At 39.4% G+C, this 25,734-nt stretch overlaps 1 protein-coding gene across 1 annotated transcript in view; it reads left to right on the forward strand.

The window, feature by feature from the left end:
• Positions 1-25,734, forward strand: part of LOC139713634 (laminin subunit gamma-1-like) — a 97,479-nt gene that overhangs the window by 51,390 nt on the left and 20,355 nt on the right. Inside the window, exons 5-20 of the mRNA XM_071625341.1 lie at positions 8,968-9,156; positions 12,387-12,504; positions 13,689-13,796; positions 14,612-14,748; positions 15,868-15,990; positions 17,022-17,211; positions 17,998-18,110; positions 18,885-19,115; positions 19,796-19,981; positions 20,581-20,710; positions 21,890-22,005; positions 22,502-22,792; positions 23,520-23,657; positions 23,879-24,070; positions 24,440-24,568; positions 25,146-25,326. Of these exons, the coding sequence (XP_071481442.1) occupies positions 8,968-9,156; positions 12,387-12,504; positions 13,689-13,796; positions 14,612-14,748; positions 15,868-15,990; positions 17,022-17,211; positions 17,998-18,110; positions 18,885-19,115; positions 19,796-19,981; positions 20,581-20,710; positions 21,890-22,005; positions 22,502-22,792; positions 23,520-23,657; positions 23,879-24,070; positions 24,440-24,568; positions 25,146-25,326 (2,572 nt within the window). The remainder of the gene's footprint in view (positions 1-8,967; positions 9,157-12,386; positions 12,505-13,688; positions 13,797-14,611; positions 14,749-15,867; positions 15,991-17,021; positions 17,212-17,997; positions 18,111-18,884; positions 19,116-19,795; positions 19,982-20,580; positions 20,711-21,889; positions 22,006-22,501; positions 22,793-23,519; positions 23,658-23,878; positions 24,071-24,439; positions 24,569-25,145; positions 25,327-25,734) is intronic.

Here is a 25,734-nt window from a genome sequence, read left to right on the forward strand (position 1 = left end):
CAGTTGCATTAAAAAAGTAGAACAATATTTGTCGTATCACACAGTTTAGATTTTTTTTTCTGCCAATATTACTCCTATTGAATAGACACCTACATTGTATGACAATATTGAAACATCTTAAGATTCTATCGTAATCAACAAGGGATTCAATGTATTTCTGGATATACAGCTGTGTTATCAAATACATCCTATCATTTCCCTGTAGAGGATGTCAAAGTAACATTTTTATTCACACACACAAAAAAAAATCACATTTATTCAATACATGTAACTACATATAGATACAGGATGCCCCATTACAGTTTCTTTGATTTCAGAGGACGACACTTTATCGTACATGAATTTAGCCGGAAACTTGTCTTTCATCGGTCGCCAGTAAAACCATTTTGAACTAAACAAGCATATTATATTTTAACACACATTTAGATTGAAGTCATATTTTTGTCTTTGATATGATACTGTGATAGGTATGAAAGTGCCTAAACTATTAAAAGATATGAAACCAATGAGGAAAAGAATATCGTGACACATGTGGCCCAAAAGCCTAGTTTCTGGTCCATTATAGCTCGTGGGAACTCTGGCCATATGTGAAAGGTCGTGCAAAAGTCGAAAGGGTCAGCGGAGATAGGCAGGGCCTGTTTATTTAGAGTATCCGTTGTATACTGTAAGACCCAAAATACAAGAGTTACTCATACACTGGCTCTTTGAAAGATTCAGTCAGTATCGATGGTCTGTTTACTGAGTCTAATCATACCTGTATGCCAACTTTTTACCAATGCAATAAAGAACACAGATTGCAGAAAAGCCAAACATGCATTACATGTTTGTCCCTACTGTAGGTTAAAGGGCTCATGTAGTTTTGATGAGACCTAACTTTTCTCTTCTAACATTTTCTTTTAATGTGTGTGAAATAATGAAAAACTTATGAAAGATGAAAGAGCTTGTAATTCCTAGAGAAAGTCAGTGTTGATTTAATGAAAATTGTTTTTGATATGGCTGAGATATCCGAAACAGAGCTATCGTAATAAAAGGTTGTACCCATCTTTTTATGATCGCTTTGTGTTACTTTGTTTTTGGATGTCTCTGCCATTCAAAAACTGATTTTCAACAAATAAACTCTGAATTCCTATTGGAATGGTATGCTCTGTGCTATTTCATTTGTGGTTTCTTGGTATCTTGCAACACGTTAAAGCCCAATCCTCATCTCCACCTATATTATATCATCCCTTGAAAGAATTGCTTTGGGTACGTTAATACAGTAACCTTGTACATATCATTATATTGCACTTAATTGCAAAGAACTGCCATGATGATCAGGGCAAGAGAAGTATTTTTTTTTTTTCATTTTCCTGAATTCCTCTGGAGTGGTCACGCCTGGATGTTGATGATGATGATGATGATGATGGTGATAAGCATTATTTCATTATGATCACTTTTTTGTTGTTACTAGATGTCAGGAACTGATGTAATCAAAGATCATTTATCAAAGCTCATGTAAAAACCACATTCCAGAATTGGCTGTGAAAGACATTAATATGTTGCTAGAGAAAACTTGCAAGTGTATGTAGACTATGTACTTGATTGTGAATTTTATTCTCCAATTGATGGATGTCATCATCATCATCAACAACAACAACAGCATCAACAAAAAGATTGATAAGTATAAAGTGAAAAAGGATTATAAGAGTGGTACATTTTATATACCTAGTTTGCCAGTTCAAAGGCAGTCCAGTGAAAATCTAATTTTTGCATAACCATGCATGGGAGTCGTTCTAAACCTGTCCTCACATAAATCATTGCCCTTATAAGGAACACTACTTTTGCCAGAGCTATAACTTTTTTATTCCTTGCTGCATCCTTTTTCAAATTTTCACTAAACTCAATTCAAAATATTATGGCTTTGTCATATTAAAAGGAACTAGATGTGAGATTTTCCATTAGTACACCTTCACTGTACAGTATGATTAAGTGAATTACTTTGATTTGCAGCTCTTTTACTTGATGAGAATGTAGGTATGTGCGTGTGTTTTGATTTTTGAGACTTCGAAATTGTAGTACAATGCTGTTGTTGTAAAACTTGTCTCTTTCAGGGTTTTTCCTTATGAATTCAAATCCAACTCATTGCTCTCTGTGACAGAGTGTAGGTTCGTTAGATTGGAGGTTATTGGTAGTATATTATTATATTATATATTATCATATATTATTATTATGCTTATACACTCCCAGACTGTAAATTTCTCTCCGTCCATCAAAATATTACAGAGGTGATTTGTGTCGCTCTCCTACTGGGTCAAACCTCATTAATGCCGGAGCCACACCAGTAAATTGAGGGAAAGCCTTACAGCAGTGCAAGTAACACGTTCTACTGTTCTTTCACACACACAGGTTAAAGACTTATATCCTTCTTTCCTTATGCACTCCCCCTCTCTTTCTCAACTTCCGCAACGCTTCACAGTGCCAATTATTTATACTCATATATACTTTTCATCATGATAGAATGTACCAAGAAATTTTGGCACCTCCAAATTTGGCAGATAGAGCGAAAGAGTTGTATGATATATTTATGAAATAATAAAATGGCTTTGTTACTTTATGAGAGATTTTTTTTTAATGTACATCATTCATTATAATTCTGTTACTTTACTTGACTTACAATGTATCTGTGATTCTGTAGCAATGCTTCACAAGTTTTGGCTCATGCTCTCTAGAGTTAGTTATTTTCAGTTAATTTTATGATCACATGTGAGAGCTCAGTATAAATCAAAATCCAAGTGAATTTTGTCAAATGAGGGTCGTGTTTGATAGAAGTGTTGGCAAACATTTTAAAAGTCCTTAAAATGTCATATTGTCTTTCAATATTGTATGCTTCAATGATGTGATGCTTGCATCATGCTCACTCGTATGGCTGTGTGAAGTTGTCGTGCCAGTGCCAGTGCCAGCAACAGAAATGAATGAAACTTGCCAACATCAAAACCAGTAGTGCTTGAAATCTTCCGCTGTTCGCCATGGAGCTCCATGGGAGTGTAGAGTTGTCTTTCGCTGCTTGCGAGAGCGGGGCTTTGCAAGATGGAAATTTGACTCTGGTTGTGGATTGGAATCACAGGGGGAGAAACAAGACAAGTATTAAGGTGATGTTATTGAACTCTGCCATCCCTCCCCCCCCCCCCCCCCCAAAAAAAAAAAAAAGAAAAAAAAAAGAAAAAAGAAAAAAAAAAAGAAGTTTTGAACAGCTGTTGAGCAATTTCTTCATCCTATCAGAGTAAGCATGTCGACTACATAGTCGGAAAAGAAAAGAGGAAGATTGAACGTCTGAGAAATAATCTTCCACTGTTCTTGGGTTTGGTACACGTCCCAGCTGTACACTAAAATCCCAAATTGTTGTTTGTGCTCCCACAAGTCTAGACAGTCTCTCCCATTTAGACTAAATAGTATATAATTCTGCTACTGCTCTTTTTTTTCTTCTGGGATTCAAAGAAGAATTTAGTTCATGTAATGATGAAAGAAAGAGGATTTATAGTGAAGTTGGCAATAGATTGAGTCATTGACTTTAAGAGGAGTGATGCATATCTTGTCAAGAACAACAACAAAAAAATCTGCAGGCTGTGTTACTGTTTCTTTGACGAGACTTCATGCTCAGTAACTTTTCTGTCACCAGATGTTTAGTGTGTTTTGTAGTGCTGCTGTTAAGAAGCTTTCATTCTATACTTAACAAGCCTGTATTCTTCTTTTTTTTTCTGTAAGGCCATTTTGTCACTCATGCTTGTGAAACTCAATAATTGTTTTAGTGGAGGAATGAAACTTTGCTTTCCAAGATAAAGTAGAAAGTTATAGCCTTGATTACATGCACTAATCATATCACTTTGGTAATATTGCTGCTAGCTGTCATCACTCCAAATGTATCTAATCATGTTTTATTATCAAGGTTGTGACAAAAAAGAATGGTATGAAACATTGAGTTGTGGGAATTATACTGCTTGCCACTTTTGCCAGGGGTAAATTCATTTAATGCAGTATGTCACTATTCAATCCATGGCTTAACACAGTTTCCAGTCTCCAGTCAAGAAAAACCAGCACTTCTCATTTCTCCTTCATAAGAACTTTGTGAGAAAAAGAAAATCTTTCCCCCTTTTTTTTTCAGCCAAATTATGATATTAAGGTAGAGTTGAGCCCTTAGTTTCACTCTAGCCAGATGTGCTTGAGACATTTCCCTGTTGACAAGAAGTAATGCCCCTCCCCCCTTCTTCCTCTTTCTTTTTGTCTACCACATGTACGGCCGACTTTTTCTCGGCAGATTTGTGGTCTTGTTCTCAGTATCGGATCCTGCACAGAAGCTAGCTAAATGAGGCATGTGCTGCGGGGATCAACAATTTTGAGGAATCAAAGAGTTTTCAGAAGACTTTGGTTGGTTGTAGCCGCTGAGTGCACATGGGAATGGAGAACTTCAAAGTATTGGGGTGTTCCCTGGGAAGGACGGCATTTAGTTGAGTTGTGTAGCACGTCATTGCTAGATCATAGTCTTCTTTCATTGTGTGGAGAACCACATCGTTTCTGCCTCTTCACCATCCTGTCTTGGAGTCCATTTGACGTCCAACAAGAATCCGAAAAGGACATTCTTTCAGACAACATCAAATAGCTGTTAGGACAGTTTATAACTGTTACAAGTAAAAGCTGTTTCTTGTTTTGACCACTTGTGTGGCTGCATTTAAGATTTGGATTCCTCTGATTGTTGTTCTTGTTTTTCTTGCCGTGCGTTTGTTTCTGATGTCGGGATTATTCCAATGAAATTTGGATGGTTGGTTCTAATATTTGATTGGAAGACTCGATGTGCCCCGTATCTCTGGTGTAAGATTAAGAAGACAACTGGGAAGGTGCAGTGTACCCTGAAGACTTATCATAAGTTTGGAGATATGCTGAGAGATTAACTTTGAATTTTCCTGCAAGAGAAATTAGGGGAGTAAACCATACATCAACAGCTCTACATTGAATGAGAAACGGACAGGAAAGCATCCTTGGTCTCCGTGGTGATGGTCTGAGCAGTCAACTTCCCTGTGGGATAATTGCCTTTAATTTTTCCAGCATTGCATCTCACTCTACACCATCCTGCTCACGTCCCATGCCTGCTCTTTTGAGGACCACTGAACACATTGGCGCATGTTTCCGTAAAACTAATGACGTAGCAGCATTGTAAAGCCAGTCATGCACTCTTTTGCAGGATTTTTACATGAATGTTTTCTTCTGGAATAGTTTCAATACGCAAAGATAAGTATTTGTTTTCATGGCAAGAGCTTCCCAGGAAGAAGGAAAGTGATTTGCCTGTTCCTTTGTGCTTCCTAACGCAGTTGGAGGATGTTATTAAGCTGGAGCAGAAATTAGCGTCGGCCAACACCCTCTGCATTCCGCCGAGGCAACGAAGAGTCACCAATTTATTGTTAATGATCTTCTGGGGGACAAATTAAAGGGCTCTTGTCAACGCTAATTTGCAACATCTGGGTCAGCCACAGATAGCTGGACGGATTGCGCAAAACATATTTTGTATTTTCGCCCCGCCATCCTCGGGCCGAGTCGCTCACGGTTCACCCTCATACACACATGGTATATGACTTGAGCTGATGGTCTTTGCGAGATCATTGCCATTGTGTCATGTGGATTGTCGGCTATTACGCAGTCAAACTTTCTTCCATTCCCAGTGTGTGATGTCATTGCATATCGCCATTTCTCACTTGCCAAAATATTTGTCACTACTGTCATCAATATACTGCTTGAGCTTCCGAGTTGTGGTGTCTTTAATACGGATCATTTTCATTTCTGGAATAGAGTTGTGCAATTTACCAGCAACAGATCAGTAGCAGGATGGAATTCACTCGGTCAGTGCTCTGCATTCTGGTCATCATGACTGTACTTTCGTTCTGCGCCAGAATGACCGAAGCATACTGGTGCTGGGATTTCTACACTCATCGGTGGGAACGTATGTCCAGAGATCCTTATCATTAGCAGATAATATCAGCATTCCTTGACAACTTTCTACGGTTTTTGCACCAGTTTGGTTTGAATGTGTGACAGAAATGGGAAAAGTGCGAAGAGCAGTTTTTTTTAATGCTTCTTCATCGCAAATTCAAAAAGTAGATATGCCATGTATAAGTTATTCAACTTCACTGAAAGAACAAAAAGAAATTCAATTCTATAAAAGAAGATTTTGTGTTGAGGCTGATTTTTTGTTGTTTCTCTGCTCACAACTATTGTGTTATTCTGTGTAGCAGCCAGGCATGTAAGATGATATTCTTGCTGTGTATTGGTGATAATGTGTGATTTTGTTTAAAATGACATTTATGGCTTATGTGTACTAGGAGAATTGTCTTGTCTTTTCTGTAGGTCTTGATATTTTGAAATTTATATGATATTCAGTGCTGGTTAAAACACATATTCAAGATTTTATCTCATTTGTAATATCAGACATAATCAGATATCTCAAATACCAAAAGCATTATGGCAAGATTAATCACCAGAAATGTACTTATTTTCTTTCTCGGTCATCCAATGGAAGGTGCACTGTAAGTCTTGTTTTCTTGTGAAAATTTTGGCAGTCTATTCTTGAAATGCTTGATGTTCACCTGAAGAATTGTTGTCGAGCCGTTTGTTTAGTTCTTCATGTTTTTAGATAGATATGACATTTAATAGTCGAAACGCATATATTCAAGTGCTCATCATATCCTCAAATATTATCAGATAGTATCTCAAGTACCAAAAGCATTACAGGAAGATTACCGCCAGGAATATACTTTGTAAATTTCTTAATCATCAGATCCAAGATCATCAGATCCAAGGTGTCTTGGTTATTGAGAGAATTGCTGTGTGGACAACTTATTCTTGAAATGCTTCTCACAAACGGTTACAGTATGATTGATTGGAAAGTTACCCAGAATGATTCCCAACTTTTTCATGTTTTTAATTTTTTTTTTTAAAGGAAAAATTTCTAGTAGCTGTATGGATTTGTGTGTGAGTGTTCTATTTACAATTGTTGTGGGTGTAAGTGTCACGATGGCAAGTTGACTTTCATTATATGTATTATGATTCCTCTTGATTACTTGATTTTCTACCACAATTTTTTAGATTGTTTTACCTTAAGAAAGACTCCCTTTACAACAATATCATTTTTTTTTTTGCATTGTGATATCTGACAGTTACTGAAACAGAAAAGAAAATTATCAATTGCAGTATTTTCATATCAGAATCTCATTCTGGACCTTACAGGAGAATAAAGCCCTAATATATCTGAGGATTGAGCAAATGCAGAAATATTACAAGAACACATCAGTGAAATTAGAATATCAGACAATCCATTCAAAAGTTGAGAGTCTAGAAAGTTTCCATACTGGCCTGGCTGAACAGGAAGACTACAACAATATATGATTTCACAGTTGGCCAGCAATGTAAAGAAGACATAAGGAGATTTCACCTAACTTCCCCTTTTTATGAAAATTACATGTTCTTTCCTCTTTTTACTGACAAATGTATAAGGAAATATATTCATCCTCCTATGTGAAAGAGGTACTTTGTATAAAAATGAAGTGCTCTTTCATTATCCTAGAAAAATAAGGATATGTTGAATTCTCTTTGTGACATCACAAATTGCTGTAGTGTCTTTTATATCCAGCAATGGATTTGAAACTTTCAAAATTCACAACTTTGAACTGATTGTCTGCTTTTTCTCAAACTTCACTGATATATTCTACTAATGTTTCTGCATTCACTCAATCCAATGGGTTTCATATCCCCTTAAATAGCTGTCTGGACCTCGGCTGCTTTTAGAGTGAGGGAGGTGAAACAGTGCCATGTGGGGGTCTTCTTGTATTGAAACTAGAGCGTAGAGGAATAGACCTCATCATCTTTCATGTCAAGAGATCACCAGATTGCAGTAGATCGCCAGTTCAGCTGACACATCAGACAATCTGGGAATGTGGTGATGGAAAGCGAGACTGAATGGAGCAGGGGCAATAAACGTGGCTTTCTGAATGGAATCACTCCTAAATGGTGGTGGTGGGGGGGGGGGGAGATGTTGAATATTGGTATAAGAATGTTTTTATTTATTTTATGTGTCCATGGAGAAATGCTTATAAGTGAGCAACAGAAGGAATAGCCAACTTGAATAGGAATAGGCCTTGCCAAAGGGCAAAACAGAGGCAAAAGGTATAGTTTTGTTTGAGATGGGGCTTAAGGTTTCCAACTTTATTCATGAGATGATGAAAGACCTCTTACGAAATATGAAAGAACATACTATGCTATCAAGAGGAAATCAAAATCTATTTGATGAAAATTGGTTTTGAATTGGCTGAGATATCCAAAAACAAAGAGGTTCTGATAAAAGGTGTAACCACCTTTTATTAGGACACTTTTCATCAAATTTCGATTTTCGTATAATATTTGATTTTCATCAAATAAACTTTGAATTCCTCTTGGAATTGTATGCTCTTTGATATTTCATATGTGGTTTCTCATTATCTCACAAAAAGTTAAAATTTGAATCCCCCATCTTAACCAAACCTGTGCCATCCCTTTGAAATTGGGATTCTATAGTCTCATTTTCTAAGTCACGCAGCTTTTCTTTTTGGAAATTACATCACTACGGATCAAATGCATCATGTCTTTTTTTTAATAAAACTGTAACTCTCTTCTGTATTGTTGTGACACATTCTCTACATAATATCCCACTAGCTTTCCTATGTCTGAAAATGCAACCCCAACTTCTCCCAAACTGTTAGATCAAGCTCAATCAATATGCAATTCAAACTGGACTGGTCAAGATATGCCTTATGTTTGCAGAGCACATATGAAAAACAAAATTTGTTCAGGTGTTTCATCTTGCATGGTGATGGCTGAAGTTGCTTTAAAGTTGTTGTTGTTTTTCTTTAAATGTTTATGGCACCTGATTTCTTAATTCATTTCTCTGTATCTTTTCTTGATTTCTTCCAGAGTGTAACTGCAACCTGCACTCAGACCGATGCTACTTTGACGAGGGTCTCTACAACACCACCGGGTCTGGCGGCCACTGCATTGACTGCCGAGACGACACTGCTGGCGTCAACTGTGAGCGTTGCCGTGACGACTACTACCGCACCTCTTCTCAGGCCAGGTGCCAACCGTGCAACTGTGACCCAATAGGTACACTGTACTTGTCTGAAATGTGACTTGGTGTGTTTGGAGCACAGTGGGTAAAGATTAAATAGAGTGGTTTAATAGGAGTTGTTACATTTACGTTCTGGGTGGGAAGATATTTTACATTAGATCCCTGGACTGTCTGTGGAGTGCAAAATGTATACCTCTTACAAGTCTCATCTAGACATTGTCTGGCATCAGTGTAAGAATTTGCTGCTACATGTAAGTGGTGAAGGGCTAGACATGCATTGCGATGGAGAATGCTGTTTTGTATAAGCATTGTGGCTTGATAATGTGTACAGTTTTGGTTCTGGTTGCCTGTTTATACAGTTCTTTCTCATAATACAAATGTAATTTAGGACAAAGTGGCCATTTTGGGTCATTCTTCAGTCTATCTGTGAATGTTAATGCACTTCACCTAGGTGTATAAAGTTTGACAATGAATTTACTGATCAGAACTTCTGTGTGTGTGTGTGTGTGTGTGTGTGTGTGTGTGTTTGTTTGTCTGTCTGTTTTAAGGGGAAGGGAGGGATTTAGCGACAAAGATCAAGACTAGAAGGTGAAGATTGGATTTCTATTGTGAAAGAATTTTGTGCAAATATGGGCATTATTTTTGAAGATTGGTAGGATAATGGAAGCATTTTGCTGCAACCTCAACTTCCACTCTACTATCTATGTATATTGGAGTCAGCATGTCTACACTGTATGGGACACTGACCTGTGTACAGCAGCCTCTATATATGTGACTTCTTGTGGCAGGCATGTACCTGGGTTCATTATTCTGCAGATTTAGAGGGATTCCATACAAGTCCAGGGTGGACATGGGCTGTGGTTTTGTGAATTAATGCCACAAGTGTGTTTCTGCGCACTCACGTTTTTTTTTTCTCTGAAATCAATACAGAAGTGATGATGTACCTGGCTAAAATTTTTGTTCTCAGTCTTCCCAAACACATGTCCTGCATGTGTGCTGTGGTATGCCTTTGTCCATGGCAGTACATGTAGTTGTAACTTTATAAAGGAGAAGGGGGAGCATTAATGGCTTGTCATGATGGATACGACCCAAAATACTTTCCTTGGTGGGTAGATAAATCTCACTAATTTTGCGTAAATTAATTTCTTCTCCACTCCTCTTTTTTTTTTGTTTTAAAGGAAATTAATGCAGACGAGTACATTGTAAATGATATTTTCCGAAATATTCTCAAGCTTCAATTCTGATAAACCTTTATGGTTGAAGTGTATTCATGTGTTTGCTGATAGATCTATTTTTTATTCATTTATTTATTTGTTAAATTTTTCATTTATCCCTTTTTTTTGGGGGGGGGGGATGGGGAGGAGGTGATCTTTGGTCCAGTATTTTGTAAGATTACCATAGGTACCTTTAAGTGCATTGTCAAATTTTCGTTGGAGGAGACATACTTGGGTGCCTAAGGGGGGGTCACCGTGCATCCCCCCCAGGACTCCTCGAAACTTACATTTTCAGGATCCTCATGACATACTAAAACATAATCAAGATGTTAACAGGAACGAAAAGTGGCTGTTCTAGGTGAAATTTAATGTATTCTATTGTTTTTCATAATTTCTTATGTATTTCTTTGTTTTTCAACTTTTTCAACTTTTGTTTTTTCTTTGTTTTTCTATTGGAAATTGTCACTGACCACTTTTCTACCATAATTAGCACAAAACTAATCAATGAAAGTGATTAATTGTAAAAATAATCAGGTTTTCATGACTTTCATGACAGAGCACTGTTTTCCATAGGAAATGTACACAAAAGCACAAAATTGTGCCCGTTTTGGAACGACATTCCGTTACAAAAATGGGCGTGACTTCGCAAAAGTATACGCGGATGTTGCAAATTTGGTCTCAAAAGTTGTGCGAGACTTGACCAAACAAAGTCAAGAAGCCTCGCGACAGATTTATAGCGCGAAACTTCGAGGGGGGGGGCGGATCCCCCCACCCCCCGTCCTTATGTATGTATGTAATATATAATATGTGCTTACATGTAGGGCCTACATAGTAGGGTACCTAAGGGGGGTTGGGGTCACCGTACACCCCCAGGACTCCTCAAAACTTACTTGACTTTGTTTTGTTCAAGTCTCACGCAACTTTCGAGACCATATTTGCAACTTCCCCGCATACTTTTGCGAAGTCACGCCCATTTTTGTAACGGAATGTCGTCCCAAAACGGGCACAATTTTGTGCTTTTGTGTACATTTCCTATGGAAAAAAGTGCTCTGTCATGAAAGTCATGAAAACCTGATTATTTTTACAATTAATCACTTTCATTGATTAGTTTTGTGCTAATTATAGTAGAAAAGTGGTCAGTGACAATTTCCAATAGAAAAACAAAGAAAAAACAAAAGTTGAAAAAGTTGAAAAACAAAGAAATACATAAGAAATTATGAAAAACAATAGAATACATTAAATTTCACCTAGAACAGCCACTTTTCGCTCCTGTTAACATCTTGATTATGTTTTGGTATGTCATGAGGATCCTGAAAATGTAAGTTTCGAGGAGTCCTGGGGGGGATGCACGGTGACCCCCCCCCCCCCCCCCCCCCCCCCCCTTAGGTACCCAACTAACATCTGGTAATAAATCATCTTTTGAATCTTCTCATGTGTTGTTTGTGGGTCAAAATGTGTGTGAGCTCTGTGGATAAGGTCTTGCAAGGTCTGAGCTTGCAAATACTTCTCCCCGTTGACGATGGATGATTAGCACCCACTTCCCCTGCTTCCACAGTTTGACCTCGTGAAGTGCACAGGAACGAATGCAGGAAGAAAGGAAGGGGTCGTAGATGGGATGATTTGTAAGAAATATCTAATTTAAATATGGGAAACTGGGTCTAGTCTCCTTACATCTATATTAGATTTGTGTGTTTTGGAAAGACATTGGCTCATAATGTGAGATACAGTACTTGTTGTTACCATAGCAACAACCAGAATGCTCGCAAGTGATTGGTTGCTGCCAGGTGGCTGCCATCATGGGTGTATTATAATCTGTGTAAGGTGCAGTTTCAAATTAAAATCTTGTGTCTGTAGTAGTAGCTGGCTAGTGAATCTAAGTAGCTGGCTAGTGAATCTAAGCTGTCCCCCTCTCCCATGCCCCCTCTACCTCCCCTCCCCCCCCCCCCCCCCCAAGCAGTGGGGTTAGAGATTCTTCATCAGTTTTACAGAGAATACTTTGCAAGCTGTCTCTCTCAAATGTTCTGGTTGCTTGCCATCATTGCTCTCCTTAGGATCTCTGAGCCAGCAGTGCAATGACCAGGGCCGCTGCCAGTGTAAGGTGGGCGTGGGAGGCGACAAGTGCACCCAGTGTCTGCCCAACTTCTACAACTTCGGAGAAGGAGGTTGCAGGTAAGTGTTCCTGTTCCATGCTGTTGTGATTCTCTCTTCTTTAATTCTGTTAAGTGATTCATGTGGTGGGTCTTCATGTAATTGTTGTTGTATTAATAGTAATGAGGATAATGATGATGATAATAATAACACTGAAAATTATGTCATTACTATTGATAACTATTACTATTTATAATGACAAATATTATGGCAATTATGATTGTGATGGTAATGATCATTGTTATTGTTGTTGTTGTTGCTGTCATTATCATCATAGTTTGATTACTTTTCACAATGTCGGAATGATACTTTTAGTCATGGCCTTCAGTAATTATTCTCGTTTAAACATGGAGAAGCATATATCAACCACATGCAAGTCTGCTTTTTATATGTTGCATAACTTGCGTCACATTCGTAGATATTTGAGCCAGGAAGACGCTGAAACTCTTGTTCACGCATTCATTAGCAATAGGCTTGATTATTGTAATGGGCTATTGTTTGGTTTACCAGATTCACAGATAACCAAGCTTCAGCGTGTGCAGAATGCATGTGCGAGACTTGTGTCCAGTTCGTCAAAATTTTCACATATTACACCTGTTTTGAAGAAGTTACATTGGTTGCCAGTAAGACAGAGAATTGTATTTAAAATTTTGATACTCATTTACAAAGTATTGCGTGGTCAAGCACCTGGTTATTTATCAGAATTGATATCAATGAAATCACACTCATATTCTCATAATTTACGAAGTACACAGGATAAGTTGCTTCTAAAGCAATCTCACTTAAAAACGAAAGTAACTTTAGGGGATTGTGCCTTCAGCTGTGCTGCTCCAAAACTTTGGAATAAATTACCTGAGAAACTGAGGAAGGCATCATCACTTGTTGTCTTCAAATCTTTATTGAAGACATATCTTTTTTCAGAAGCCTTTGATTAATTTGTTATTTATTTTTCGTGTGTCTAATCAGTGACAGGAGCTCTGTAGAGTAGAGTATATTTACATAGTAGCTGCGCTATACAAATTTGTCTAATTATTATTATTATTACAGAACTTGATTGTTAATACATGTTTATTCCTTTTTTCTTTCTTTTTTGGCAAAGAAAAGGGAAAAAAAGGATCATTGATGAAGTAACTTTTATCATGGATGTTACTGGGAAATATTTGAAACCTTCAGCTGATCTCGATTGACCATGCTTCATTTTGCAGGAGCTGTGAGTGCTTGAGGGCGGGCAGCATCGATAACAACCCGACTTGCGACGAGAGGACTGGACTGTGTAACTGCAAACTGCACGTGGAGGGGCGGGACTGTGAGAGGTGAGTGATACCACAGCTCTTTGATTTCTCCACCTTTATACATGGTCATTACCGTAGAAACCAAAGCCATCCTCCAGATGCTCCAGTTATCCCATACTCTGCTTTAATCGCCACATGGATCGCATGCTAGAGTGCTTTCTTTGCCGACTGGTGCCGATATCTGGAAACTGATTGTCACTGAATAGAGATTACTTAATCTCCGTCATTCCTATTGTGTCACCATGGCCTCCCTATTGGACTGAGAGGCATTGCTACACCTGACTGGGCTTGTTAGGTTTACAACTAGGTAGAGTTTGGAGGGATTATTGAATACTGCTGAAAGAACTTGGCACATTAAGCTACATAGTTGGTGCCTTGACACTAACTAATTGGGCACACGTGAGTCACATCACATACGACTCGTGATCCACAAAAGTGATGTAAATCATGATGTATATCAAGTGAAGTGACTAAATTGAACCTCTAGTTAACTCTGTATGTGTTGAGGACAAGGTCACCCAAATAGCACTGAGTACCGGTACTGAAATCATATGTGTCTTTACTCCCTTTTGTTATTGCTTTTTTGCTTGTGATGACTTTATAATAAATGTAGTGTAAGTGTTGAAATCAGTGTAGTTACATTTTATCGATAAAAGGGTTTTCTTTTCGATGTACATGTACATTGTATGTTTAGCAAATTGCTTGAACAGTTCTTACTTTGCTTACTACCAGAGTGATGTTGCATACTCACTATATAAGTCTTGCATTTCAGACAATAAGAAATTTATTTCATTTTTTTATTTGTTTGAATTTGAATTGGTTCTTTTCCCCAACAGGTGCAAGACGTCATATTTCAACTTGCAGGAGTCGGACCAATATGGTTGCCTGCCCTGTTTCTGCCATGGACATTCCGATACTTGCACATCAGCTCCAGGATACGAAGTGACCTTCATCGAGTCAGACTTTGACTTAGGTGTGTTGGGGATTTTATTGGATGGAAACATAGATGAATAGATTGCTGAATGGATGAATGGCTAGATTGATGAATGGATAGATTGATGGATGAATGGATGGAGTGAGGGATGGATGGATGGATGGATGGATGGATGGATGGATGGATGGATGGATACCATTTTAGATGGATGGATAGAATGATGAATGACTGGATAGATGGATGGATAGATAGATGGATGAGTGGATAGGTGGATTGGTGATGGATTCATAGATCAATTGAAACTTAAATGACAAATTGATGGATGGATGAATGCATTCATTCATGGATAGAGGGATAGATGAATGGATAGATGGATGGATGGACATATATATTACAGAATGGAGGGATGGAAAGATGGATCAATGAATAGATGGATTTATGAATGGGTGTATGGGTGGATGATTGAGTTATGGACAGAAGACAGAATTACAGTGGGATCAGAGTCATGTATCTGTACCAGAGTGAAAATGTCATTAACTATGTACATGATAGCATTAATTAGGCATGTGAGGCAAAGGTCATCAAAATTTGACACATGGTGTTATAGTACCACTACCATAGATACAATTTGTATTTGTGTGTGTGTGTGTGTGTGTGTGTGTGGGTGTGTGTTTATTTCAGTCAAATTCATGTGAAATAAACATACATGTATTCGCTGATGTATTCACAGTTGTCGTAATCACGGAATCTAAAGAACAAATTATGCTTATGAAACATTTTGGCAAGGAACTGTAAGTCAGTGATTTTTGTATTTTAAAAACAAATATTTTAGTCATTTAGTTATCAAATTTGCTTTTCAAGCACATTACCTCACACATAAGAGGCTTGTTACTGATATATTTTCCGGCAACTGGAAACTGAAAGCTAAGGTATGAAGCGTTTTTTTTTTCTCGTCTCAGTAATTTTTCAGCACTTGCTTACACATGGTGTAAGTGCAGTCCTTTTTCCTGACAATTGTGCTCAACAGTCACTGTTTGTTTGTTTGTTTGTTTGTTTGTATATTCTTTCCCGGGTGATTTCCAAGTCTTTCCAGAGGCATTTAGGATAATCATCTTCTTATCCTGATCTTCCTTTTCTTTTTCTCCAATTATTTTCCAGGCATGAATGGCTGGAAGGCCCAGACCTTAGATGGAGAGGATGAGGTCCTGGTTTACAACGCTATCACCAAGGAGGTGGGAGTGGCCAGTGTTGACAGCCAACCGATTTACTTTGTCGCTCCAGGTATGATTTACGATACATGAATTTTGGGTGGACCTGAAGGTCGAAATGAACATTGTTTTTACCTTTTGTTAGGATTTGTAAATCAGGTTTTTACCAGGCTTAGCACGGATCATTCTCAGAGGCAGGGCACCCACAAAAAGGCTGCAACTACCAGTGTACGTGTATGTAAATTTTGAATCTCTAGATTGTGCGGCAGTATGGCCAATCCGTGGTGAATTCAGATTGTCTTAAAGGTAACAAAAATGAACATATTAGGTTTGTTTCAAACATATTTTGCGGGGTGGGGTGGGCTAAAGTTTGAAATCAACATTGACGGTTTGAGCGAAGGCTGTATTAATGATTGCTTGGAAATAGCCTTCCTTATTTTGGAGAGGATACACTTATTCATATACTGTAGTACACTTATCTCACATCAGGGCTTCAAAGCAGAGCCCCAGAGGTCTAATGCACGGTGATGAAAATACATTATATTTCCAGATCAAATCATGCCCTGTAGTTGGATTGCATGTAGACACATTGTACTAGAAATAGGATAGACACCAAACTTGTTCTTGACAGTTCAAGGCATAGGTTCTTTGAACTCGCAGGGAAAGAATTAGCCCTTTGATAATTTTCGTCCTCTAAAATTCATGATTAAATTAAGGGGAAATCATTCTTAAGTGAATGGAAATGCAGACTTTTACTCAGATGATACAGATATTTTCCCTTGGGGGCCATGGGCCTGGGCTGCTGAGAGCACAAACGCTTAACATGTCAACCATCACCTGTCTTCAATAGTATGACTGTACTGTAATATTGTATAAACCTTGATAGATTATGAATGAGGATTGTTAACAGGGCTGGAGAAGAAGCAATGCTAAACATGTTTAAGGGCACTGCAGGCAAAAGTGCATCAATGTTGAATATATGACTCGAATATCATGTGACCATGAAGTAGATCACTCAAACAGAAGCGCAAGTCCATTAATTGGTTTTTACTTCATGCTGTATCCTGTTCTGCGCTCTGTCCTTTTGCCCCTCCCTAACCACAGAGAAATATCTAGGCAACAAGCTCTTCAGCTATGGACAGGAGCTCAGCTTCGAAATGCGGCTGGGCAACGACAACGTGGCCCACACGGTGGCCGACCTGATCTTGGAGGGAGACGGGAGGCAGATCTCCGCGCCGCTGCTCGCCCAGAACAACGAGGCACCGGGGATCTACCCCCGGAGATACACCTTCAAGTAAGTCCGCTGGGGAGCCCCCAGGGAATTCTTCTGCAAATGAGTGGAGATTGTGCACATTACGTAATAGTACTCCATGTTAAAGTTGGCAGCTAATGAATGACATTGAGCAAATCATAGAATAGTGATTTCATCTCAGTTAGACCTAGTTTGAGAAAAGTTATGAAATGGTAAAGTTTTCCTTGTTTCGACAAAGCGATGCTTCTGGTCAGAATCAGATGTGAGATGAAGTGATGATGTCATCACAATCCGCTCTCCCATTGATTTGCACAGTATACCTGTATCTCTTGTGATTTTTTTTTCTTTTCCCTTTTTGTAAATGAAAATCAAGTGGAATAAAGGATAGATCCTCTGAGAATATATCTGAGAAATGATCACTTCTTATTAAGACATGAGAATTATAACTGTGAAATTTTATGATATATTAAAAAAAATTTTTTACTGACCAATGGAATACTTTGAAGGAGTTGACATCATCGTCTTCTTTCTACTTGCATATGTAATGTACCTCATTTAATCACTGTTGAATTTAATTTTATTGGATAAAAGGCAATGCGTACATGATGTGGAATTTTGCTGGAGATGTCAATGAGCAGTTACATAGCTGTGTATATGCACTTTGTAGCGTGACTGTATCCGTCAGTCTCATTCTAAGAGGAAGAGAGAATTGAGTGGTGTAGAAGTGTAAGGAAAGAGATGGGCTACACACAGTTGCACTAAGTGCAACAAAAGGGAGAAAGTAGCAATTTGACACCGCCCTCTCCCTTTCCTCCTCCTCTGCCTCAGACTCAGGGCAGAGCAAGAGATGGGATGGACCCAGGTCCCGACAGCGTTTGATTTCCAGCGTCTGCTGGCCAACCTGACAGCCATCAAGATCCGAGCCACGTACTCCGATGGAGGTTGGTACTTGACTCTGAAAACCTTTGACATGTGTCATCCGTTAAATTTCCACCATTTTGTTATGTTCTCCACTGGATGAACTGCCTTAATAGTTTGCTGTCAGATATTCTATAAAGTTGCATATGTTTTTCAGGTTGTCCACTTTGTTTTACATATTTGTTTAAATCTTTGAAGCTGCACATAAGATTTTAGTCTACAGTAAGGTGAACTGTAAACTACTTTGTTTCAGCATTTGGGTACTCTGCTGATTCCCCCGAAGCACTCGTGTGTCCTCTCTCCAGCTGTAAAAATATGATACCAGATGATAATGATGACGATGGTCATAGCAGGTTTTTATAGAGCGCATTTCACACTTGTTAAGTATCTCAATATACAGGTATATAGCACATGTGATACAATTCTGATTGTTTTTTTTTTTCAATTGGATCATAAGTTATTGATTTCAAGTTGAGAAAGATTTACTCTCCACTGTAAAAACAAACAAAACAAAAACAAAAACAAGAAATCAGTGATCATTACCTGTAAATAAGAGTTATGGTGTGCACAGGGAAAGACACAATTGATATCAATGAATGTAACCCCCCTTGCTTACTATGAAAATAGCATATGCATGAAGGATCACATGAATGAATGGCTACATCGTGTAATCAAATGCAATGCCAAGTTCTTTAAGAATCCTCCACACCCCCCCCCAAAAAAAAAAAAAAAGGGAGGAGAAAAAACAAACAAACACAAAAACACCATATGGCATCAACATCAACTTGCCTCTCCAGGTCAAGGCCATCTGGACGATGTGAGACTGGTCAGTGCCCAGCGGTCAGTTGGCCCTCAGGGCAACAGAGCCAACTTTGTGGAGCTCTGTCGCTGCCCCGAAGGCTACGTGGGCCAGTTCTGCGAGTCCTGCGCCGCTGGCTTCCGCCGCGACCCCTCGGGCAGCGGGCCGTACACACGCTGCATCCCGTGCCAGTGTAACAACCATGCTGATTACTGTGATGTGGAAACAGGTAATGGTCTTGAAATTAAATTTTGACATATTTTGCCCTTTGGTTGATGCTGTGTCATTGTTCAATTTAATGAATTCTTACGTCGAGTTGGTTTTATTGTAGCTGATTGACAAATTCGCCCTACTTCGCAGCAGTTAAGCACTGATTAATTAGTGTTTTAGTAGTATCCACAATGAAAAATCATGGGCATGCATGCTCAGGTCAGACTCAACAGTGATCTCATCATAATCGCTAGAATGTCTTATCCAATAGATTACCAAGCTTCTGCCTGATAGCCAGTGCTGGTTCTTTTCCCTTATAGTAGGGGGTACTGTGAATCTATTTAAGTGCGAAATTCTTATGCCGATTTTTTTGTTGTTTTAATTGTAACTGATTGACAAATTTGTCAAGATTTCTTATGTTGTTGTTTTGAAATAATACTGTTATAGACTGTCACCCTTGCCCTTAGACAAGGCACTTTCAGATCTTGCAGTCATTCTTCAAAGAAAACTTAAAGCTATAAGGACCATGCCTCATGGACTCCTTGTGTAAAGTTTTGAAGTTGATCAGCAGTTCGTCGGAAGGGAAATGTAGCGACAAAATAAAAAAAGTTGATTTACTGTTGCATAATTCTCCCAAGATTCTATAGATTGAATTCTATTCCAAGATTCTATTTTACCTGTTCATCCTTCCTCCGTCAGGCGAGTGCATTTGCAATCACAACACCAGGGGAAACAACTGCGAGTTCTGCGAGAGGGGTTTCTATGGCAACGCCCTCCAGGGCACAGAGAACGACTGCCAGCCGTGCCCGTGCCCGGGAGGCACAGAATGCATCCTTGATGCCTTCGACGAGGTTGTCTGCACTGAATGTCCAGAGGGTTACGTCGGTAAGTGCGGGGAGAAAACGGCAAACGCAGAAATTTGGATTTGTTTAAATCTGATGCATCCCTCTCAGGAATAAGTCCGTGGTGAAATTATATCAGACCAGTGTAGGGTCCTGCTCATTGTGACTAAGATAGCAATATTTGATTTAAGTATGGGTCTCCTATTACAAGTCTCTGTCAGAAAATGTTGATATTGTTTTAGTATTAATATTGATATTTTGTTGTTTTTTTCTTGTATGTTGCAAAAAGAAATGCTGCCTAAAACAACTTGTCCAATAGTGGCGAGCCAATGGAGTAATATGGAGTCAAAAGGGACCTGAGCCTTCAATCCTAGCAGAATCCTCTAGAGCTTCAAAAGCTTTGAGAGCGCAGGCCCCCTTTTGACTCTGTTTTTCTTTTTCTTTTGCTTACTTTGAAAGCACAAATACAGCAGAGTTTAAAGTACAACTGGTGACATGATGATATTCAACATATTATGCTATTTAACTTTATAGTTCTAAGAAAACAGCAAATGATGCAAAAAGACAGAAACAACGACAGGCCATCAATGTTCAGTGGAGTAAGCATCACTTCATTGCACTAAATGACCATGTTTTTGACAGGCAACCGCTGTGAGTACTGTGCTGATGGCTTCTTTGGTGACCCCACTGGCATCAGAGGAGAGAGGCGGGCCTGCGGACGGTGCTACTGCAACAACAACATTGACCCCAACGCTGTCGGCAACTGTGACAGGTAAGAGGACGAGTGTGTTTGATAGGATGTGTAGTGGAATAATGTGCGGTACTAAAACCTGTGTCTGCTTATCTTATAGAGCTAACAAGTCTCCCTGATACAGCAAGGGGCTCACTGAAAATCAAAGTTTCTCTGCTGTATCCTAACAATGGAATGCAGTAGCCTCCCTGATTGATTGATTGATTGATTGATTGATTGATTGATTGATTGGTTGGTTGGTTGGTTGGTTGGTTGGTTGGTTGGTTGGTTGGTTGGTCGGTCGGTCGGTCGGTCGGTCGGTCGGTCGGTCGGTCGGTTGATCGATTGATGATTGATTGATTGGTGTTTATTTATTCATCAATTTCAAAACACTACATGTCAAACAGATATGCATCAATTGCTAATTACACTACTTAGCATCCTTTTTGCAGCCAGAGATTGAATTGCAAATGTTGCTGTACACTGATTAATAACACGTAACATTTTCTGCCACAATGCATAGCAATTTCTACAATAATACAATGATAGAAAAGAACAGGAAGATAGAGAAGAAACAAAGAGGAAATCACTGGTGCCGAAAATATTGAGTAGTTCAAGTTTCTGGGCATATCATGACTATATAAATGAATTGGAAATAATTAAAAAATGTTAATATCACTATGTAAAAAGTGAAATGTGATACCAGAATAAATTAAATTGAGATGTAAACTTTGAGATGTGAATACTTGCAGTTCATATACATGTCCCTTTATCATCTCTTGGTATTGAGTCATCTTCTTGTCTGTAACTGCTTCTAGGTGCTATCTTTTTTTCCTGTCATCACACTATGTGATTCTACATCCTCTTGGTCAGACGTCATTCAGTTTTCTTCCACCCTTCCAACCTTCAGTCTATTCTCCTCTGTACTCTCCTCTTCCATTCAATATGCAAAGCATTATACACCAAGTAATGACAAAAGTAATGGTGATGATGAAGATGGTCAATAATGATAACACTGGTAATATCAAAATCTATAATGTTGATTTGAATCAGAACAAATAGTTGATGACCAGACATCAAAACTACATAAGCGAACTTCTAGGAGTTTGGATTTTGTTTCTCTTCCCTTCCTTGCAAATGTGATATGAAATGCTTTCAAAAAAAAATTTGAATTTTTTTCGTCCTTGAAATTCCTTTCTCTGCCATTGTCTTTGCACCAAGATTTACTGGCGAGTGCCTCAAGTGTGTTTTCAATACCGGCGGCCCCAACTGCGAGTACTGCCTGCCCGGTTTCTATGGCAACGCGCTTGGAGTACCCAAGGGAGAACAATGTCAACGTGAGTAAACGGGCACCCCTTTTTTCATCTTTGCAGATATTGGTAGCAACATGTGCAATCAAACCCCCTGCAGACTGTCTACACACCCATAGGCATGGTATTACTGCATCCAACCCTCATCTAAATTTTCTACCTTTGATACACTTGTAGATTTATGCAGTTTTCAATACATGTCTTGGTTTTTTGTGTGGTTTTCTTTTTTTAGAAAATAGGCCTTCATGCACTATAAAACAAGGGACATTTTATGACTAATGTAGCTGATATTAAACAGTTCTTGTGATGTGTTAGACCTTGTGCTTACACATGACTCCCTGGACTTGTTTGCAGACCCAAATATCAGGTAGAACATCTTGATCGGTTGAAGATTGATGGGTCTACGGTTGTGGAAACCAAGTGAGGCAGTATGTGTGAATGGCCAGCACTTTGCCAGAAAGTGTTTAGGATTGTTTCGGATGCCCTCAAATAAAATCTTGCCCTTCCATCAACCCCTCTGCAGCATGCGGTTGCTACAGTCCAGGATCAAGGAGCTTTGAGTGTTCCCAGGATTCCGGCCAGTGCCAGTGTCTGCCCAACGTGCAGGGGCGTGACTGCAGCGAGTGCTACCCTGGCTACTGGAACATCGACAGCGGGCGGGGCTGCGAGGCCTGCTCTTGCGACAACGTCGGCTCCACCTCGCCGCAGTGCGACATCGGCACCGGACAGTGTCCCTGCAAGCCCGGCGTGACCGGCCTGAGGTGTGACCAGTGCGAATATGACCACTATGACTTCTCGCTGTCGGGATGCACTCGTAAGTTTTTCACACCTCTTCACTTCCTAACACTTTGATGCCCTTGATACACCTGTACAATACATGATAGCAACCTGATGTATTATTAGGGCCCTGTTACGTGAAGAGTTTTTAAATGAATGGATTATTGCAGTGACTATAACAGTGACTGAAATGCTCACATGTCATGCCAGGATGACTGCAGCTATCATAAATTGCAATGAATGTTAATGCAATTGAGACAAGATATTAATCCCTTTACCTACATATGTTTTATATGTGAAGTAATGAGACATACAAGTGGAGAAAAACAGGAAGTGTGATATATGTACACCCTGAAAGACTAAAAAAAAAAAAATACTTTGATAGGTGATCAAATTTTCCCCATTGTTATAGTGGGAATAAGTGCTATTGGAGTAGCAAGCAAAACATTAATTTTATTTCTAAAAATACGTCAGGTGAAAATGAGAAGGCTGTTAAGTTGCCATTAAACCCATAGTGTTTGAGACAACTTAAACGCCCTGCTCATTCTCAACCGAAGAATACTTGTCAAATAAAGAAATGGTATTAAGATTTGCAAAGTACGAATGGTATTTTGTGACTGCCCATAAACTGCATGGTTCTGAAAAGGCCAACTAAAAGTAGAAAACGAGGAGAATGGCCACAGAGTTAAAGACAGAGTGAGAAATTACTTTTGTCCCCGGCAAACTGTAGGGTGTCAATCTCTTGTCTTGTTGCCTTTCGACAGCATGTGAGTGTAACCCTCAGGGATCTCTGTACGCCAACTGCACATCTAGGGGTATCTGTGAGTGCCAGCCAGGAGTAATCGGCGACAAGTGTGACTCGTGCGAGGAGAACTTCTACAACATCGCACTTGGGTGCATTGGTAAGTTCTGCCTCGACGAGAGAATATTATGCTCGCAAAATGTATGAGGTATACAGTATTGACTGATTGGAAATGTTCACATGCGGCAGTCTTGTAATAAATTGATTGCCACCAGGGTCATATGAAACCTGTGGAAGCTGGAGAGATACTGCATCTACTTGGTAATTCTGTCCGTTTTGTCATTTTTCATTTGTGTGTATGCTTACATTGTTCTCCTTCAGCCTGCCCTGTGTGCTACAACTTGGTGCGGGACAAGGTCGGCGAGCACCGCCAGAACCTGGCCGACCTGGCCAACAAAATCCAGCAGTTCATGACCAATCCCAAGGTGGTCAACGACGAGGACTTCGAACGTCAGCTGAATGAGCTGGAGAGGATTCTAAACGCGACGATCGATGAGGCCCTCGTGGCATCTGGTAAGAGATGAGAATTGCCTGCTTCCGAGGATGTTCCCTATTTTGCCACCAGTTGACGTAGTTACCTGCCTACTATGTGCTATGTCCTATCTCTCAGATATCTGTGTAAAATTGTTATATTTTGTGTAGCTTTATGTATGTGTTTCTATTGATATATCAGTAAAGCAAGTTTGCAGTTTACAATGACAATAAAAGACCAATATCTTATGTCCATCAATTGGTCAGGCCCATGGCATTCAGATCCATGTATGAGCCCTGTGCTTTTTTCAATGCTGCGCAGATTTTTCTGCATCATGTGAAGACAAGACTGATAATCCATGGTCAGCGCGTAATGAAATCCTTTTGGTCGCCCTTTTCTTTTGTCCACAGCTGATGACCAGAATCTGGCCACCTACCTTCAGTCCATCAAGGACAGCTTGGACGACCTGAGGGAGCGGCTCGGTCGTATCGGGGCCACCATCAACCAGGCAAATGGTTCAACAGAGGCAGCCAAAGAAGGTAAGAGAGAGACCATCTTGCATAGTTTATATATATCTCATACAAGTGTCACAGGTGTTATGTCCTTTGAGGGATGGTATAATTTTGGTTGAGATGGGGATTCAAATTTTTACTCTTTTGCGAGACAATAACAAATCATTTATGAATTATTATAGAGCATACAATTCTAAGAGGAATTCCAATTTTCATTAAATAAACTTTGAATTTCTCTTAGGATTGTATGCTCATTCATATTTCTTGCGAGGTTTTTCATTATCTCATAAAAAAGTTGGAAACCTGAAGCCCCATCTCAGCTCAAACTACATCCTCCCTTTGAATAATTGTCCCTTGCTGTTTATGTTGTCTCTTTTCTTTCTTTTTGCATCAAAATATCTCCATATTCTTCTGGTTCTCTGCAGTTCCTGAATCATGGACCAGGTTGTTCATTGCGTTCATTTTCTGTAAGAGTCCTATATTGTGTTTAAAAGTACTTCCATTTGAGAAATATCAGCATGCATGAGATGAAAAGAAATGAAATCTAAAGTTTCTTCCATCAATATGTCCAATTGCTACCGTCTATTCCTCATTCTTCCGGCAGATGTCGCCGAATCAAATGCCATCATCGAGCGTCTCAAGCGGCTGCTGCCTGATGCCCAGACCCTTCTGGACGAGCGGGGCTGGGCCGAGCTGGACCGTCTCAACACCCTGTCCCGGAACATGTCGGACCAGGAGCGGCTCATGTTGCAGTTGGCCCAACAGGCCCGACAGCTGGCCGATGAGTAAGGAGGAGACACGCCCACTTTCTCTTCATACTGTAGCGTCACCTGAGCCAAGAGCACCAAAGGCTCAGGTTAAAGTTGGGATCTAGTTTTCGCATATTTATTTTCTTGAGATTGTGTGGTCAAATTTTTACCAAATTTTCGCTCGGACAATAGAATATATATTTCTACAGATTGGCACCTTGCCCCACTTGGGGCCCACTAGATGCCTAGATCCCTCCAGTTAAGAGAATCTTTAAGTATGTTGTCTGCTAGAAATATTTTGAGTGATTTTGATACTATGTACATTAGTTAATGTACTTAAAAGTTTGTTTTTTTTTTTTAATGGCAGATTCAGGGGTTGCCCCCTTGTGGCTAGGACCAAATTTGGGGACCAGTTTTCACATTTTGATCTTCTTTTTGAAAATG

The sequence above is a fragment of the Diadema antillarum genome, unplaced genomic scaffold (assembly GCF_040938485.1).
Source record: "Diadema antillarum isolate AM-2024a unplaced genomic scaffold, OU_Dant_1.0 seq00002019_RagTag, whole genome shotgun sequence".
NCBI classification, from domain to species: Eukaryota; Metazoa; Echinodermata; class Echinoidea; order Diadematoida; family Diadematidae; genus Diadema; species Diadema antillarum.